Genomic DNA, 19,254 nt, shown 5'->3' with positions numbered 1-19,254 from the left:
TCCAAACATTGTATTGGATCCAGTGGAAAGGCTTCTCATCATTAGAGTGGCACTTCTTTGCCTTCCTCACTTCATAGCAGCCCAAAAGGCTTTTCAAAATTCTACTTCTGGACAGAAATACATTCAAGAAAATCTACTGCTGGATCCAATCCTTTGCGATTTCCTAATTTACTGCTGTCATGGGCTGGCTAGAATGTAGCTGAGTTTCTTGGATTTAATTATGGCCCCATATTTGTATAACTCTCACAGATCCTCTTCTAAAACATACCATTGCTTCTTTGTTTAATATGTATGTTATAATTAATTCTAAATGACTATTTTGTACATCATATCAAAACGTCTTCACGTGGCCAAAATATACATTTTTGGTAAGAACACTTTATGAGCTGCTAGTACATTTTCTCAGAGTCTGGCAGTTGGCAAATAGCTCTCTTTCTCTGCCTTGTGGTGTATATGAATTTAATGGCTGAGTTTAATGCTGGGTGAAACTTGAAGCTATTCCTCATGTTTGTCTTTGCTTTTGTGAAGATCTCAGATGAAAACCATAATGGGAAGACAGAGCACAAAACATTTTTGTTACTCAGAATACAGACAGCTGTGTGTGATTTACAGGAATCTTAATAAGCATTTTAACTTGTTTTTGCTTTTTTATTTTCAGAAATCTTGCCAGAAACCAGTGGACAAATACATTGAATATGATCCTGTTATAATCTTAATTAATGCTATATTATGCAAAGCACAGGCCTACAGGCACATTCTGTTCAATACAAAGATAAATGTAAGTTCCTGGGACTTTTTTCTCATCTTAATATAAGAAACAAAGATCTTATTACAAGTCAGTGAAAGTAATAATGAAAAAATTGAGTCTGTGATTCATTGCCAGGAACTGATCCCTCCCCCACTTTCTATAAGTGTATTAGAGGCCTCTTGAAAGTTGTTTCTTGTGTGTGATGTTTTTGAGAATGGAAAGTCTCTTGAAAGTTACTCTTGTGCTCACATAACATATATAAACATATTAACATATACACAGATATTCTTTTACTGTTTTTACAGTTGACCGTTTTTATGATGTATCCCTCCCTGAGCCTGTTCTATGAGAAGGGCGGGCTAAAAATAGAATTAAATAAATAAATAAACTGAATGTATAACTGTTGAGATGACACTCTGATGGCTAATTAATAGAAGTAGTTCTGTAGTTTGCATCTGTCTGGAGGCTAGTTATATGGGATACTTTTGCAGTGTATATACAGAGATGTGGTGATCCTATGTGTGCTCATAGGAGACCATTGCTTCTGTGAAAAATCATCATGAGAAGCTTGTGTTGTAGCTTCATTTTATTTATTTATTTATTTTTCAAATTTATATTCTGCCCTTCCCACAAATGGGCTCAAGGAAGATTACAGACAAATAATTAAGCTGTTCAGCTTCACAATATTACACAGATTAATAAATAGTTAAAACACATTCAAACAAGAATGGAAAAACAAATTGCATGTGCACAATCTCCAAAACTGGTGCCGCAGACTCTGAAGTTTGTTTGATCTAGGCTGAGTGAAAGTGGTATCTTCAGCAGGGCTCCCTGACTTTTTAATTGGATATCCACCACCTCAGCCAAAGGCCTGGTGGAACAGCTCCATTTTGCAGGCCCTATGGAATGGTAAAAGTTCCCTCCGGATTCTGATCTCATGTGGAAGCATGTTCCACCAGGATGGGGCCAGGGCAGAGAAAGCCCTCTGGTCCTGGTTGGGGCTAAACAGACACCCCTTGAGCTGGGGACAACCAACAGATCTTGGTTGGCAGAGCACAGGACTCCGGGGCACATATGGGGTGAGGCAGTCCCTCAGGCATGTCATTCCTTTAACATGTTGAAACCTGAACACTGAAGCAGAGAGGGTTTTTATAAAAATAACAACACATGCCATGTTTGGGTAGTTCTGTTCTGCTTTGAGCAGGAGAAGAGCCTGTACCTCCTAACAGTGGCTGAAAAGATATTCAGGATTAAGCAGGCATGGGGTACTTTAAAATTAATTAGGTATCTTGTGTGCATGCGTGATCTGCCATGAGCCATTGGGAAAGGGCAGAATAGAAATTAAACTAAATGAATTAGGTTCTGCATGATCAGCTTGTTGCATTATTAACAATGTTGTCCCATTGTACTGCTAATCAGATCTATTATAGGCTTGCCTTAATGTGTTTGCTTCTCCAAAGAGCTTTACTCTTAGTGCTTTTCAGTGCTGAACTGAAAAGGATAGCTGCTTGACAGTACAGTTATAAAAAGGGCCATTGTAGCCTGGCCTCTCTTAAGTTGATGGTATCTTTTGTATAGTTTAAATTCTCTGTGTGAGTATTTGTTCTTTGTGGACTCCTGTTGCTGCTTAGAACAAAACTCTTGAATTGCTTTAAGACAGGTTATTTATATCTGTCAATTAAATGGGGATCTGCCAGTTTGGTGGGCGGTTGTGTGTGATTTGGGGGTTGTACCTGCTTAGTAATTTTGCCCTTCATTCCAGGCCATCTCATCCCTCCCTTCAGTTTCAGTAGGATCAACAAAGGGAGGAACTAGAGCAGGGAACTAGAGCAGAACCTACCAGGGGTGGGGCGATCCTGGATTTGGTCCCAAGTAATGCCCAAGACTTGGTGAGAGATGTAAAAGTGATTGTGCCGCTTGGGAGCAGTGACCATAATGTTATTGATTTCACCGTTTGTATAAATAGGGAGTTGCCCAAAAAGACCGCCACAACCACATTTAACTTTAAAAGGGGTAAATTCTCTGAGATGAGGAGGCATGTGAGGGGGAAACTGAAAGGAAAGGTAAATACAGTCAAAACCCTTGGGGAAGCTTGGAGATTATTTAAAACTATAATCCTAGAAGCTCAGATAAAATACATACCACAAGTTAGGAAAGGCACAAACAGGCATAAGAAAAGGCCTGCATGGTTAACAAACAAAGTAATGGAAGCTGTAAAAGGTAAGAAGGACTCCTTTAAGCGGTAGAAAACCAGTCCAAGTGAGATTAGTAAAAGGGAAAACAGGCTGTGGCAAATCAAATGCAAGACGGTGATCAGGCAGGCAAAAAGGGACTATGAGGAGCATATTGCAAAAAACATAAAGACCAACAATAAAAATTTCTTCAAATATATTAGAAGCAGGAAACCAGTCAGGGAGGCAGTGGGGCCCTTGGATGACCAAGGGGTCAAAGGATTACTGAAGGAGGATAGGGAAATGGCTGAGAAGCTGAATGCATTTTTTGCCTCCAGCTTCACTGTGGAAGATGAGAAGTGTTTGCCCGCTCCAGAACCACTAATTTTGGAAGGGGTGTTGAAAGACCTGAGACAGATTGAGGTGACAGGAGGTCCTACAACTGATTGATGAATTAAAAACTAATAAGTCACCAGGTCCGGATGGCATACATCCGAGAGTTCTGAAAGAACTCAAAGTTGAACTTGTGGATCTTCTAACAAAAATCTGTAATCTTTCATTGAAATCTGCCTCCGTTCCTGAGGACTGGAAGGTAGCAAATGTCACCCCATCTTTAAAAAGGGTTCCAGAGGAGATCTGACAGGCCAGTCAGTCTGACTTCAATACCAGGAAAATTGGTAGAAAGTATTATCAAGGACAGGATGAGTAGGCACATTGATGAACACAAGTTATTGAGGAAGACTCAGCATGGGTTCTATAAGGGAAGATCTTGCCTCACTAACCTGTTACAGTTCTTTGAGGGGGTGAACAAGCATGTGGACAAAGGGGACCCAATAGATGTTGTTTACCTTGACTTCCAGAAAGCTTTTGATAAAGTTCCTCATCAAAGGCTCCTTAGTAAGCTCAGGAGTCATGGAGTAAAAGGACAGGTCCTCTTGTGGATCAAAAACTGGCTGAGTAATAGGAAGCAGAGAGTGAGTATAAATGGGCAGTCTTCGCAGTGGAGGACGGTAAGCAGTGGGGTGCTGCAGGGCTCGGTACTGGATCCCATGCTCTTTAACTTGTTCATAAATGATTTAGAGTTGGGAGTTAGCAGTGAAGTGGCCAAGTTTGCGGATGACACTAAATTGTTCAGGGTGGTGAGAACCAGAGAAGATTGTGAGGAACTCCAAAGGGATCTGTTGAGGCTGGGTGAGTGGGCGTCAACGTGGCAGATGCGGTTCAATGTGGCCAAGTGCAAAGTAATGCACATTGGGGCCAAGAATCCCAGCTACAAATACAAGTTGATGGGATGTGAACTGGCAGAGACTGACCATGAGAGAGATCTTGGGGTCCTGGTAGATAACTCACTGAAAATGTCAAGACAGTGTGCGTTTGCAATAAAAAAGGCCAACACCGTGCTGGGAATTATTAGGAAGGGAATTGAAAACAAATCATCCAGTATCCTAATGCCCCCTGTATAAATCGATGGTGCGGTCTCATTTGGAGTACTGTGTGCAGTTCTGGTCGCCACACCTCAAAAAAGATATTATAGCATTGGAGAAAGTCCAGAAAAGGGCAACTAGAATGATTAAAGGGCTGGAACACTTTCCCTATGAAGAAAGGTTGAAACGCTTGGGACTCTTTAGCTTGGAGAAATGTCGACTGCGGGGTGACATGATAGAGGTTTACAAGATAAAGCATGGGATGGAGAAAGTAGAGAAAGAAGTACTTTTCTCCCTTTCTCACAATACAAGAACTCGTGGGCATTCGATGAAATTGCTGAGCAGACAGGTTAAAACGGATAAAAGGAAGTACTTCTTCACTGCCACAGGAGGTGGTGGCGGCCGCAAGCATAGCCACCTTCAAGAGGGGTTTAGATAAAAATATGGAGCAGAAGTCTATCAGTGGCTATTAGCCACAGTGTGTGTGTGTGTGTGTGTGTGTGTGTATGTATGTGTGTATATGTATGTGTATATATATATATATATATATATATATATATATATATAATTTTTTGGGGCCACTGTGTGACACAGAGTGTTGTCTGGATGGGCCATTGGCCTGATCCAACATGGCTTCTCTTATGTTCTTATGCTCTTATGATTTCAAACTCCTGACCTGTAGGGCACACTCTCCCAGGGCTTCAATCAAGCCTGTGGCAATTTTCTCCCCCCTCCTGTCCTCACCCTTTGAAGCTCCCAGGCTGCCTGTGACATTCCCAGCTCCCGGCATTATCTTTGCTGGCTTCTGGGCTTGCAAAGCTGCAAGGAAAACATGGAATGAATTTTCCATTAAAGATATCTGCACCCAAAGACCTTTAATGGAAAACCCGTGTTTTCCATGTAATTCTGTGCTGCAGTGTATTTCAATGGAGATAAAGCAGTTTCACTCTTTGCAGCATTTTTTGGCCAGTTGAAGCTGCTTACAAATAAAGGGTTGATGCTTTGAACCAGCATGTCTATGCTGAATAGACCTGAGAACTGGTGCCTAGTGAGTACTCTAACCTGGGAATTCATAGTCATATTACACTGGAGAGCTATTGTCAATCTGAGTAGATCCCGGAGGAGGGGGGAGAAGCTTGCAATGCCCAGCCATTTCACATTTCCTAGATTCAGAGCATTTTATATTTTTAGTTTCTGCTGTGATCCTTCATGTTTTATTTTAAAAATTGCATTGCCATATTTCACTATTCCCACCCTTCCATTTTAAACAAAATATCACAAGAATTTTAAGCATGTTTATATTTTAAGTTAAAAATAATTTTATTTATTTATTATTTTCAATTTATAGCCCACTTTTTCCCAAATGGGCTCTGAGCGGATAACAACAGTAAATAATACAAGGTTAAAATCAGATACATATAATAGAACAATATGCAATCTAAAGCAATATAACAATCTAAAAACAAACTCCAATATATTTAATTGTGTTTATATCTCCATTACCCGGCGTTACATTTTATGACATGCATGGCTCGGCCCCACAAAGTCCCATTTGTATCAAATCCAGCTCTCATAACAAATGAGTTTGACACTGAACTAGAGCAAGCCAGTCATGTCCATGTGCAACTTGCTTCTCCCTCATTTTCCACATTTGTTAGCTTTTTTTGCCCATGACTGGTGGGGAAGAAAGAGCAACTGTAAAAAGGTGTCCCCAAGACCTCTTATACTCCCCCTGTTGTTTTCTTAGCACAAGAACCTTCTAGGGAAGGAGAAGAAAAATTGATCGCTGCATTTTAATGCACATGTCACCTGTTTTGCTTTTGTTATTTCTCAACTTCCCAACATGAGAAAAGTGCAAAACTGGCTTTAAAGAGGATATTCACAGCTAACTTTATAGAACCTAGCAAAACAGTGTGTTTTGCAATTTCAAGTGAGGGTGATAAGGTTGTGGGCTGTGGATAATAAGGTTGTGAAAGCCAAGAGACTATTTTAATTGAAGTACGTAACTGCTTCTGACACAAACATTCTTTTATACCCAAGATCCAAGGGAAGCTCTGCATATTTTGTTTGCTTTGTGAAGCTTATCTCAGATGGTTACAACTACAGGATTCAAGCCAAAGCCCTGACCCTGATGATTTAATTAGATATGCCAAAGAATGGGATTTTTATCGAATGTTTGGAATAGCATCCCTAGGTAAAATCAAAGTTTATTTGTTGTTTCTGCCAAAATAATATTTTAAAAGTGTAATTTAATACATTTTAGACCTTTCTGAAGTGCCTTTACACCACAGATGCAGAATTTATGTGTTATAATGTTCATTCATTATTTCTGTCTCATCTTCCACTGATTTTGCTTGGGTTTTGTGCTTTGTTTTAATCGCAAATTGCTTTGAGCCATCTTGGAAAAAATGGTGTATAAGTACAAACCACAACCCTTTGCATTTTATCCGTTGTATTTGAGAGCCCCAAAGGAACAATAAGTGGGTTTTGGGGGAGCACAGAAGGCTATAGTGGAGCAGAGAAGCCTGAAAAATCTTTGGTGCCCATGCAAATACAATTTCACAATTCTCTGAATCCTGGCAATTAGAGATATAATTGAGATTTAGAGATATTATTATTTCTGTCTTTGCATAACTTTTGGATGATCCTGTTCAAATACTTGTTGCTAAGTTCATGGTCCAATCTCAAAAGATCCATGTTTTGATTGGAAATTACTTTAAAAGTACTTTGTGTGTATGCATTGTAAACTATTATACAGACTTCTTTATGATTTATCATTTAAGGAGTCTTTTTAAAATCTCTTCTTGTTTCATCCCTCTTCCATTCAGAGCAAACTGCCTTTTTGATTGGCATCTTCACTGCTCTGTGGTTAGCAAGGCCAAGAGTCCTACAAACCAAGGCAGATTTCATCTTACTCCTGAAAGCACTGCTGCTGTCTAGTTATGGAAAACTTCTGCTGATTCCAGCTGTTATTTGGGAGCATGACTATACTCATTTGTGTCTCAAGCTCATTAAAGTATTTGTCTTGACATCAAATTCTCAAGCAATTAGAGGTATTTTTCTCATTTTCTATTACTAGTATAATTATGCTGTGAAAGAGGTCTGACACATTATTTCAGTCCTAGCATATAGCTGATCCAGGTTCATCCACTTGTTGACATGTCAAGCATCAAGCTATAAAACTCAACAGAAGCTAAATTTTATTCGCTAAATCATAAACTCCAGTGGAAAGACACTGATGTGTGTAACAGCTGACCCAAATCTGTACATTATATTTTTAAAAGATTGGCTAACATAATCTGATGTTATAAATGGCTGGACTTTGATCAACAAGAATACCAGGAATGGGCAGGTTATAGAATTTGTTACTGGTTTTGCCTCAGACAGACTGTCATGATTTCCCTCTTAATGTATGAAATGCTGCTACCAGGAATTTAAGTCCAGACACTTTATTTAACATTCCCAACTGAATTCTGCCCAAACTCGAAAGCTTCTTCATTGGACTATGGGGTCCAGAAGATGAGACTTTTATAATTCAAAATTGTAGGACTCCAGGTTAATGTAAAACAAAATAAAACTTTATTTGTACAATAAGGGTATTGGTGTCAAGATGTTTATACCTTTATTCTTCAGTGAATAATAACTTCTGACTGAGGTGTCACTCTTTCATTTCACACACACCTCACTCTCAAATCCTCCTTTCTCTTCCTAACTCACTCCTACAATACTTTGATAACATTAGGTTTTGGTTCTCTATCTAGCCCCTAATATGTCCTCTAAAATATTCTACTTTTCTTCTCTAGAATCTTAATGCCTTTCACAGCACTAGTGTGGGATTCAGAAGACTGCTTCTCAGACTCTATAGCTGCTGACCACAATTGACTATTAACTGCTGTCACTTTGCTGACAATTCACTTCTCTCTCTCTTTCTCTCTCCCTCTCCCACATACTTCTTAGATCCACCCACACTCTCTCAGCCACCAACCAATCATCTCACTCACTCATTCCCCCTCTTTCACCCCTTTCTGTACTGCAACTTTCCAACAATTAAAGGAACACACTTACATAAATTCAAATAATTACACACACACACACACATATATATAATAGCTGGGTTTATTCAGCTGTATGACATTTGATACTGCTCTCAGCCAATCTGTGTACCCTGGTATCTGTTTCTTCAGTCCTTTGCCAATAGAATGTTAATAAATTCCAGATCTCTATTTACCAAGTATTTGGGAAGCCCAAACAAAATCTCTGCTGTTTCAAGAAGGACTCTATCCTGTTTCTAATTTTGAACCTGGCCCTCAAGTGGAGTAATAGATGCAAAGTATGGACAAATGGGGGGGGGGGGGGAAATCCCCCAGATTTGCAGAAAAATCCAGAACATTTTTTTAAAAGTCAATTAACTTTAGAAACCAAGATCTAATCTGCCATTTTTGAAGCTAGGAGTAGCTGCCTACCTCTGCGTCAGGCAAGCAAGGAAGGAAGAGTGGGAGCTGCTTCTGGATCTGACAGATGAGGGATGCAGGAAAGAGTACTGCATCAGTTCCTCATCTGCCACTTGAGCAGACAGGCTGGTGAGGAGGACTGGGAGCCACTGCTGCCTCCCTTTCTGCTGATGGCAGTGCAGAAGAGGTAAGAAAGAGGAGGCTGAGGGGGTGGTAGAGCATCTGCTTGGTAAGCAGATGGTCTCAGGTTCAATCCCCAGCATCTCCAGTTAAAAGATATGGTAGTAAGTTATGTGAAAGACCTTTGCCTGAGACGAGGAGAGCTGTTGCCGGTCTGAGTAGACAGTACTGACTTAGATGAACCAATGGTCTGATTCAGCGTAAGGCAGCTTCATGTGACACTGCTGCCCCCTGCCACCACATGAGCTGGGGGGCGGGCAAGAGCTGCTGTCACTGCCACTGTGCACTCTGCTGGACAGACTGCACAACAGCCATGCAGTGCTTCTGTGGAGAAGAGCAGGGAGCTTGCTTCCCCTGCACTTGTGCCAGGTGTGCTGGGTTGGTGCTTCCTGCGCTGGCACCTCCTCCACTCTCAAGCCTTCCTACTACTTCACCCAGTCAAAGGGACTTACTTTCCCTGTGTACTCATCCTGTGAGGCTCTCCCCAAGCTTTGGGTGGCTGGGATGCAGGAGTGGGTGGGTGGGGTTGGCGGCAGATAGGGGCACAGGTGGCTGACACCCCACTCCGGCCTAGCTAGCTTTGATTCTCCCATTGCAATCTCATGAGTCCCCCACTTATGTGCACAAATTGTGTTTTCAGTTTCCTTTTCTTAATACACCTTCAGATGTTCATGGTTCACTCAGTAAGTTTGCAAGAGGAGCTGTGGGGTAACACACACACACCCCTTCCCCAGGCAGTCTGTTGTTTGTTCCAAGACCTTAAGAAAAGGTCCTAAGGTCTGGAGAGCCTCAAGAAGAAAATGCTGATTCATTACATGGAAAATGGGTGAAATTGCCTCCTTTGCTGAAGTAAGCTGCTAATGGGAAAAGAAGAAGGAAGAGGGAATTTTACTTGATTCCCCCTCCCCGACCCAATCACTGTAATACTCATATCATGGCACATTTTGTTTACAAGGCTATCTTGGTCTTCCAAGAGGATTTTTCAGATCAAACACTAGGTTTGTGGGGAAGGCAGGAAAAGAATCTACCAACTTCTGCAGTCTTTTTCACTGGATCCAACCTAATGTGTAGGTAGTTATCATTCAAGACCATTTGTAAATTTCCTGACCATAACATGCACTTAGTGACATGGATACAATTTTCAAAATACAGTCTCTCTAGTTTCAGGTGAGTAGCTGTGTTAGTCAGCAGCAGATCAGCATTTGAGTCCAGCAGCACCTCTAAGATGAACAAAATTTTATTCAAGGTATAAGCTTTTGTGTGCAAGCACATGAACAAAATTGTGTTGGTCTTAAAGGTGCTGCTGGGCTCAAACTTTGTTTGGTCTCTCTAAGGTTAATGTCTTGGGAGGGGGGAGGGCTATCTAGTTGTAGCTGATTTATGGTGACTGTTTTCAAGGCAAGAGACATTCAGAGGTGGTTTGACATTGCTTACCCCTCTGTACATAGCAACCCTATATTTCCTTGGTGGTTTCCCACCCAAGTACTACACAGAGTTGCTGCACTTAGCTTCCAAAATCTGATGAGATTGGGCCATGTGAATGGAAAAGTTATATTCTAGATTTTGAGCATTTTAAAAAATTTAGCTAATTCGTAATGGTGTACCTCCCCCACCCCCAAGGGAATCATTCTTTCAAAAATTGATGTATGGAAATTAGGGGTAGTCTATTTATATGTTCCAAAGCAACACATTAACCACTAAATCAGAGCGCTATGTTGAGAAGGCTTAATAACCCTCTGACTAAAGAGAAGTCAGAACCTGAAGTTAATTTATTCCAGGCAGAAGGGAAAACCTTGTATCCCAGCCAAAGACAACTCATGTTTGCCTTTTAAGTGTTTTTATTTAAAATCAATCTAATCATGCTTGAAATGAGTAAATATTAATTACAATTAAACAAAACTGCTTGCATATGTAAATGAAATCACAAGAAGACATATATGTCATCCCTTATTTTGTATATTTTAAGATTAAAAGATAAGCTACATCTTCTGAGATTGTCACCAAAGTGCTTTCAGAAAGGTTAAATATTCTCTTATAACCTACATTTGAAAGATTCAGGGGTGTTTTGATTGTGGCTATTTTATATAAACGTAGCTACATAAAACCCCTATGACCATACTGAAATCTCCCAGGTTCTGATGGTATGAAGTATGTCTGTTTATGGATAAACACTGAATATCTTTGGGCTGTTATAGGATCTTTCAGAAGCTTTTGACATAGTTGACTTCAATATTTTGTTAAGACATTCAGAGATGGAATTAATGTTTCAGTTTTTCTTTTAATTGACTGTATGCCACAAGTTATTGTTGGAGATTAGGAATCATTAGGATTGGATCTGTCCCATGAGATTCCACCAGGGCTCTGTGTTATCTCTTATGCTATTTAATTTCTGTAAACATTGATCTTTGTGCCTTTTTTCAGATGCTTGTTGCTCCACACTCTTTTGTGCAATCGGCCAAATGCACTATTGCACCCTTCTTAAATCTTCGTTCGCGAAGCCAAGCCGAGAGAGAGAGAGAGATTTAATTTCTGTGCGAAACATGCAAGGGAGATCATCTATAGTTTTGGTGCTGAGGATAATAAGTGTGCCAATTATACGCAACTCTGTAAGCCACCAGTAGCATCTATTGGTGTCCCAGGCCATCTCCTGGGCAAACCAATCAAATAAGAATCTTGACAGCAAGTATTAGAAGCAGGAAACCAGCCAGGGAGGCAGTGGGGCCCTTGGATGATCAAGGGGTCAAAGGATTACTGAAGGAGGATAGGGAAATGGCTAAGAAGCTGAATGCATTTTTTGCCTCCGTCTTCACTGTGGAAGATGAGAAGTGTTTGCCTGCTCCAGAACCACTTATATTGGAAAGGGTGTTGAAAGACTTGAGTCAGATTGAGGTGACAAGAGAGGAGGTCCTACAACTGATAGAAGAATTAAAAACTAATAAGTCACCAGATCCGGATGGCATACATCCAAGAGTTCTAAAAGAACTTGAAGTTGAACTTGTGGATCTTCTGACAAAAATATGTAATCTTTCATTGAAATCTGCCTCCGTTCCTGAGGACTGGAAGGTAGCAAATGTCACCCCCATCTTTAAAAAGGGTTCCAGAGGAGATCCGGGAAACTGCAGGCCAGTCAGTCTGACTTCAATACCGGGAAAGTTGGTAGAAACCATTATCAAGGACAGAATGAGTAGGCACATTGATGAACACGAGTTATTGAGGAAGACTCAGCATGGGTTCTGTAAGGGAAGATCTTGCCTCATTACCTGTTACATTTCTTTGAGGGGGTGAACAAACATGTGGACAAAGGAGACCCGATAGATATTGTTTACCTTGACTTCCAGAAAGCTTTTGATAAAGTTCCTCATCAAAGGCTCCTTAGTGAGCTCGAGAGTCATGGAGTAAAAGGACAGATCAAAAACTGGCTAATTAATAGAAAGCAGAGAGTGAGTATAAATGGGCAGTCTTCGCAGTGGAGGACGGTAATCAGTGGAGTGCCGCAGGGCTCAGTACTGGGTCCCATGCTCTTTAACTTGTTCATAATTGATTTGAAGTTGAGATTAAGCAGTGAAGTGGCCAAGTTTGCAGATGACACAAAGGGCGTTTTCGCACTGACCTTAATCGGCAGCGACGTCCCTCTTCACTGCACAGGATCTGCGCGGATTTTGCACCAATTGCTGCGGAGCACCCGGAAGAGCCGCAAAGTCCTGCGGCTTTTGCGGCGCAAATGGAAACTGTTTTTTGGCGGTTTCCATTTGCGCCGCAAAAGCTGCGGGACTTTGCGGCTCTTCCGGGTGCTCCGCAGCAATTGGTGCGAAATCCGCGCAGATCCTGCGCGGTGAAGAGGGACGTTGCTGCCGATTAAGGTCAGTGCGAAAACGCCCTAAATTGTTCAGGGTGGTGAGAACCAGAGAGGATTGTGAGGCACTCCAAAAGGATCTGTTGAGGCTGGGTAAGTGGGCGTCAATGTGGCAGATGAGGTTCAATGTGGCCAAGTGCAAAGTAATGCACATTGGGGCCAAGAATCCCCGCTACAAATACAAGTTGATGGGGTGTGAACTGGCAGAGATTGACTAAGAGAGAGATCTTGGGGTCATGGTAGATAACTCACTGAAAATGTCAAGACAGTGTGCGCTTGCAATAAAAAAGGCCAACGCCATGATGGGAATTATTAGGAAGGGAATTGAAATCCTGTCAGCCAGTATCATAATGCCCCTGTATAAATCGATGGTACGGTCTCATTTGGAATACTGTGTGCAATTCTGGTCACCGCACCTCAAAAAGGATATTATAGCATTGGAAAAAGTGCAGAAAAGGGCAACTAGAATGATTAAAGGTTTGGAACACTTTCCCTATGAAGAAAGGTTAAAACGCTTGGGGCTCTTTAGCTTAGAAAAACGTCGACTGCGGGGTGACATGATAGAGGTTTACAAGATTATGCATGGGATGGAGAAGGTAGAGAAAGAAGTACTTTTCTCCCTTTCTCACAATACAAGAACTTGTGGGCATTCAATGAAATTGCTGAGCAGTCGGGTTAGAATGGATAAAAGGAGGTACTTCTTCACCCAAAGGGTGATTAACATGTGGAATTCACTGCCACAGGAGGTGGTAGCAGCTACAAGCATAGCCAGCTTCAAGAGGGGGTTAGATAAAAATATGGAGCAGAGGTCCATCAGTGGCTATTAGCCACAGTGTGTGTATGTGTGTGTGTGTGTGTGTGTGTGTGTGTATAAATTTTTGGCCACTGTGTGACACAGAGTGTTGGATTGGATGGGCCATTGGCCTGATCCAACATGGCTTCTCTTATGTTCTTATGAATACTGGTCAGTAAGATTACATTTTTAAAATATTTTTAAAAATTTATTCAGATGTGTTCGCTTATACTAGAATGTTTTCTATGATAGCTTTACCTGGTGGATTATTGTTTGCTTTTCAGATATTTTTGTAAAATGAGGTTATTCAGATTATAGGTCATATAGGTTAAGAATGGGGCTTGATTTCTGTTATTAGTCATGAGTTACTCTTGGTTACTTTTTGAAGGAAGGAAGAGTAGAAATATCATAACTAATCAGTGAATATTTGAAACTCCAGTAACAAGTTTTTGATGTTACACATTGTTCCAAATCGTGTAGGCTTTGGCTTGGATCCAGTGGAGTATTGGGGGCATTTTGGACTTCAGTGGGAGGGAAGAAGTAAGAAAGTTATGCTTCATAAGTAGAAATCCCTCCATCTGTGGACACATTCTGCTGGATCCAACCATTATTGATAGGCCTCAAGCATTAACTGGGAAATAGGATTCTGTCCAAACTAATGCATTTTCTACCCACTGTAGCAAACCTTTTGGAATGTTGCCCATCCCATTTCTCTTTTCTTTTGCAGTTACCTTGAATACAAGCCGAAAGCTTTGTCTGCTGGCCATTGTGAGTGGACTAATTTTGGAAAATGGTATCATCTATTTGTTCCAGAGGATAGGATGGAATGTTTGAAGCAGTTGCCTTGTCTTTTTGCTAATGATGGATTTAATTTTTGAGAATGTAAAGAAGGAACACCTTTGGAATTCGTCTCAATTGTTACTTTGCCACGGTGTTGCTGCTCATTAGTTATAAATGCTATGGTAAGGAAACTCTGAGTGTACCTGTTGTTCCAGGCTGAACACATGACCAACTGAAACCAAGCCAAGGACTTCAGTTTTCATGTACTCATAGTTTGCTTTATAGGATTCTTCGGTATTTTGGTCTTGCCAAAAAGGTCTTTGAGTCCTGTTATAACCGGATTCATAAGTATCTAGAAGAACAGTATTAAGAAAATGAACTTTTATCATTTTGTCTTCTGGCACTTGAGAAAGAAAAAACCTAGATTGGTTGTTTCTTTGTAAGAAAAAAGAAATTTACTCATGCGAAGAAGAAACTGTGTAATACTTAAGTATCTTGAGTTTATGAAATGAAGAGTGACAGATTGTTTTCCTTTAACAATAAAAAACCAATCCAAAATGTGGTTCTAAAGCATTTTGTGGTAGCACATTTCTTAGGAATAGGGTTTGCAGTGCTGCACACCATAAAATTAAGCTTGCCTTAAAGGGTCATCACTTTGGCAGTTGTGCTTTGGAAATAATTTTGTATTTGGGTAGTAATCACACTTTTGATGTTTACAGAAACTAAATAGTACAAGAGGGGAGAAGTTAAAAATCTCAAATTATACAGTGGTTACAAAGCATCACCTCTGACGTAAAAGTAAATTTTAAATTTTTTAAAGTTCAAAATAGTTTCTATTATCTCATTTAAGATGCATCTGTATAACTTAATGAAGTCGCTTGGTTTCTAACGTCTTTTTATGCTGCCTAATCCTTAATCTAGTGAAAACATCTGAAGAGTTTTATTCAGTTAGTCCTGTGTCTATAGAGTGATGATTATTTATAGAGCTTTAAATATTGAACAAACCGTAGTCTAAAACCAGCTATTTTCTGTTATTTCTGATTGTGGTGTTAGGAATATAAGGGCCAAATATCAAAGAAATTTCACTTCACAAGCTTTCTTGGTGGGAAAAAAATCTTGTCAATAGGTTTCAACTCTTGCACTATATAAAATTGCAATCTGAAAGATATGTCTGCATTAGGATTGTACTCATGCAAAACTACATGGAATTTGCAGGCCTTTCAAGTAAGGACATCTTGTGGCAGAATGTGGCAGTATATAAAAGATGATGCTGCTTTACTTGAGCACAAATTTAGGGTTGATGATTATCTGATCCTTTTCAACATGATAATTATGGTAAACAGCAGATTATGTAAGTGACAAGGTAGCTGTAGCTTGAACGAATCTTAATTACATCTGTAGCTTTAGTACTAAATATTAACATAAAAATTCCATCCTAGAACTAAAAGTAAAAATATTCCCATATGTCAAAGTGCATATATGGTTGTAACATGGAAAGACCATGGGCTGCATATCACCAGCTCCTTTTGGCCAATATTGTATTTATTTTACAGGGCAGTAGTAAGTGAAGTAGGTTAGAACAAACATTCTAATTAATCTTTATTGGAGAATTAACTGCTGCCATGTCCAGAAAAGTGATAGCTTGTGATTAGAAAGCTATGTACTACTCATATTTTCTCAACAAAATATATTGGAGTGGACCCATACCCCAAAGCGAAATACACTTAGGTTTATTAAGGCATTGGTGCACTGCTTTTCTTCTTCGAGGCCTAAATTAACAATATAATTTAAAAATAAAAAAAACAAATGCATTCTGAGTGGGTCTTGATCCTAAGTCTGGCTCTTAGAGGCCCCCAGGGTGCAAGCCATAGACCCAGAGCCCTTTGGCTGGAGCCTCTGAGTGTACCCAGCCCTTATAGCCGCGGGCAAGAAGCAAGCAAAAGCAGCTGAGATGATGTGCAGCTGGCAAGATAATCTGCAATAATTCCCCTCCCCTGTTTGTGGTTGTACAATTCAGTTCCATGTGAATTTTTTCACTGAATGCATTATTGAGTGATGGTGAATATACACAAACTCAATCTAGGCAAAGTAGAAGTGTGGCAGGAGGACATAGTAGGACATGCCTGTTCTGGTAGCGGGGGGTGTAGGGTGTTGGTGGTGTGTTTCTCCAAAAGATAGAAGTCTTCTGTCAGGCAGCTTACTTCTGGTTTCCAGGTATTAGCAATGGCCCAAAGTGCACTTTTCAGCTTCTGCTAATTTCCAGATGCACCCTCTGCTTGGAATATCAGAACTTAGCTGTCACCACACATATTTAGTGAGCTTTTAGCTTAACAATACGATTGGCAGCATTTGAAAACACTGTTTCTTGTACAACTTGATTCAGAACACTAAACTTTAAAATTACATAGTTTAAACAAATATAAAAGCATAAACATACAATTTTCTGCAATAAAGAATAACAGCTTATGGAAATACAAAATACTGATTGGGTGCAAGAGCTGCCTAGGTTCCCAACAAGGGATTTGGTTTACAACAGTTCATCCCATACCAAATATATATATATATATGAGCCGCTAATGCCAGATAAAGAAACTGACTAGTTGCGTGCGTATTGTTATGGGCATTGGTTCCAGATAATATGAAGTGAATTGATCAAGATGAAGGTCTACAACTGAAACACGGAATGTGTTATCATTTACACTTTGTTATAAAGACTTTGCCTCATGTGTTGAATCTTCAATGTACTGCAGAGTAGCTTTTGACATCGCAGACAACATCATCATCCATCAGGAGAGGTCAAAGCGCACCTACTAGGACTTTGCACTCCTTGGAGTCTTTATTCTACATGACTCTTTCATGATGAAAAATGGCAAATGCTTTATTGTAGTTTTGATTTATAATTTTGGATATGTACATTATATGTTATAAAATAATATGAGATATTCCTTCCGTTACTTGTATGCCAGCATTTCTCTCAGCACATTAAGACACTTTACTGTTCAGAACTAGATTCATGGTTCTTTTAGGTTCTACTGACAGCTTTCAAATGCTGAAAATGCATGCTCCTAAAACTGCAGTTTCCTGATACTTGACCTTTTCTTCATTGCTGACCCCTTCTTGTTGCTTTCAGGTCACAACTGACTTACGACGACCCCGTAAGATTTTCAAGGCCAGGGACATTCAGAGGCAGTTTGCCATTGCCTGGCTCTGTGTCATGACCCTGATATTCCTTGGAAGTCTCCCATCCAAATAGTTAGCCAGAGCTGATTTTGCTTAGCTTTCGAAATCTAATGAGACTGGGCTCACCTGGTCTATCCAGGCCAGGACTTGTACCCCCTAATGGTCCCCAGAACCTCTCCCAAAGTTCTGGGAAACCTCCAGATGTGTGTGGCTACATGGAGTGGGTGAGAATCATTGTAAACTAGAGACACTGTCTCTAGTCAGTAAGGCATAATTGGATCTAGGCTATTTGGAGATAAGGGCCATACATTAAAAATCTAGTGACTAAAAGTGATGTTTTCTAAAAGCAGGACAATACATGAGACCTGTCACTAGAAACCAGGAAGCAAGAAGAAAAGACACTACAACAGTAGTGACTATATGGCTCCTTTCAACTCGGTGATTCTGTGAACTGCATATGTTGCTTATATTTACACAGACACTGCATAGTCCTGCTGTGCTTTGACAGTTCTGACATACTTCCATGTAAAGAAAAACAATCCTTGTACATCTTTTGGGACAGATAGAAACAGTAGTTTGGATCCCATGATATAGCTCTGCCAGCATAATGAGATATCCTTTCTTTCCTCTCTTGCTGCAGACCAAATGCCCCCTAATATGTGACTCCTGAGAGTATCAGGAGATGGGAATCTACAAAAAAAAAATCCACCTCACAGAAGTCGGAACTGCTGTGTCTAAAGATATTTCACAAAATCTGTTTTTATAAGCTAAATTATGAACTTGATTCCAGTCCCTTTATGGACTAACTGGGCCAATAAAAAGTATTGTATTCCTTGATCAATATTTCACCATTTTACTTTAATACACCATTTACTTTAATACGTATGTAGGATTTCCAGTGTATTAAGCTCAGTTTTTTTACAGACCCTGAAATATGCTGCTGAATTTCAGTTACCTATCTAATTATGCTGGAGGATTAATTTTAAATCTTTGGATAAATTTCCTTTAAGCTACCACTAGTCCAGGGATGGCTGAACTATGGCTCAGGAGCCACATGTGGTTTTTGCACACATATTCTGCGGCTCTCAAAGCTCCCCTCCCATTGGCCAGCTTGGGGAAGGCATTTGTCTCTTTAAATCACTTCACCAAGCCAACCAGTGATTTGGAGAATGCATTTAAAGTTGCTTTCTTAACCCTTCTTCCCCCATCTATTTTCCTTCCTTCCTTCCCGCCCTGCCTCCCGCCCTCCCTCCTGTCTTGCAGCTTTCACACATCTGACATTTATTACATGTGGCTCTTACATTAAGCAAGTTTGGCCACCCCTGCACTAATCCAATAAGTAAGTCAGATAAAATGAACACAAATGCCCCCAAAAGTAGAGTTTTATTACAATTTTTTATTTTGTTTTTTTGGTACTCCACCTCTATAGGATGCTCTGATTTTGTTTGATCCAAGTGACTCAAAAGACTTTTCTGCTGACCCAATCCATGCAGTTTAAGCAATAGCTGATACAGGCATAATTATTATTTGTGACAAGAGTCTGGTGCTGAGAATCTGAAATGAAATCTTGGAATATCACACATATGCCAACCTACCCAGCTCCACAAATCTCCACAAATTGGTTTCCTTGACCCATGAGGGGCCAGATGTTTGACTGACAGGATAAAGTAAATA

At 40.2% G+C, this 19,254-nt stretch overlaps 1 protein-coding gene across 2 annotated transcripts in view; it reads left to right on the top strand.

Moving 5' to 3' along the window:
- ARV1 (ARV1 homolog, fatty acid homeostasis modulator) overlaps positions 1-19,254 on the top strand; it is a 62,894-nt gene that overhangs the window by 11,938 nt on the left and 31,702 nt on the right. Inside the window, exons 2-5 of one of the 2 annotated variants that reach the window (XM_060242760.1) lie at positions 659-778; positions 6,384-6,537; positions 7,172-7,396; positions 14,348-14,958. In XM_060242760.1, the coding sequence (XP_060098743.1) occupies positions 659-778; positions 6,384-6,537; positions 7,172-7,396; positions 14,348-14,454 (606 nt within the window). In that variant the 3' untranslated portion in view covers positions 14,455-14,958. Of the gene's footprint in view, positions 1-658; positions 779-6,383; positions 6,538-7,171; positions 7,444-14,347; positions 14,959-19,254 lie in introns of those variants that run through there. The other variant, XM_060242765.1, reaches the window with a different exon arrangement.

Source organism: Heteronotia binoei, chromosome 1 (assembly GCF_032191835.1).
Source record: "Heteronotia binoei isolate CCM8104 ecotype False Entrance Well chromosome 1, APGP_CSIRO_Hbin_v1, whole genome shotgun sequence".
In the NCBI taxonomy this organism is placed as follows: Eukaryota; Metazoa; Chordata; class Lepidosauria; order Squamata; family Gekkonidae; genus Heteronotia; species Heteronotia binoei.
This window is presented reverse-complemented; position numbering and strand designations above follow the sequence as displayed.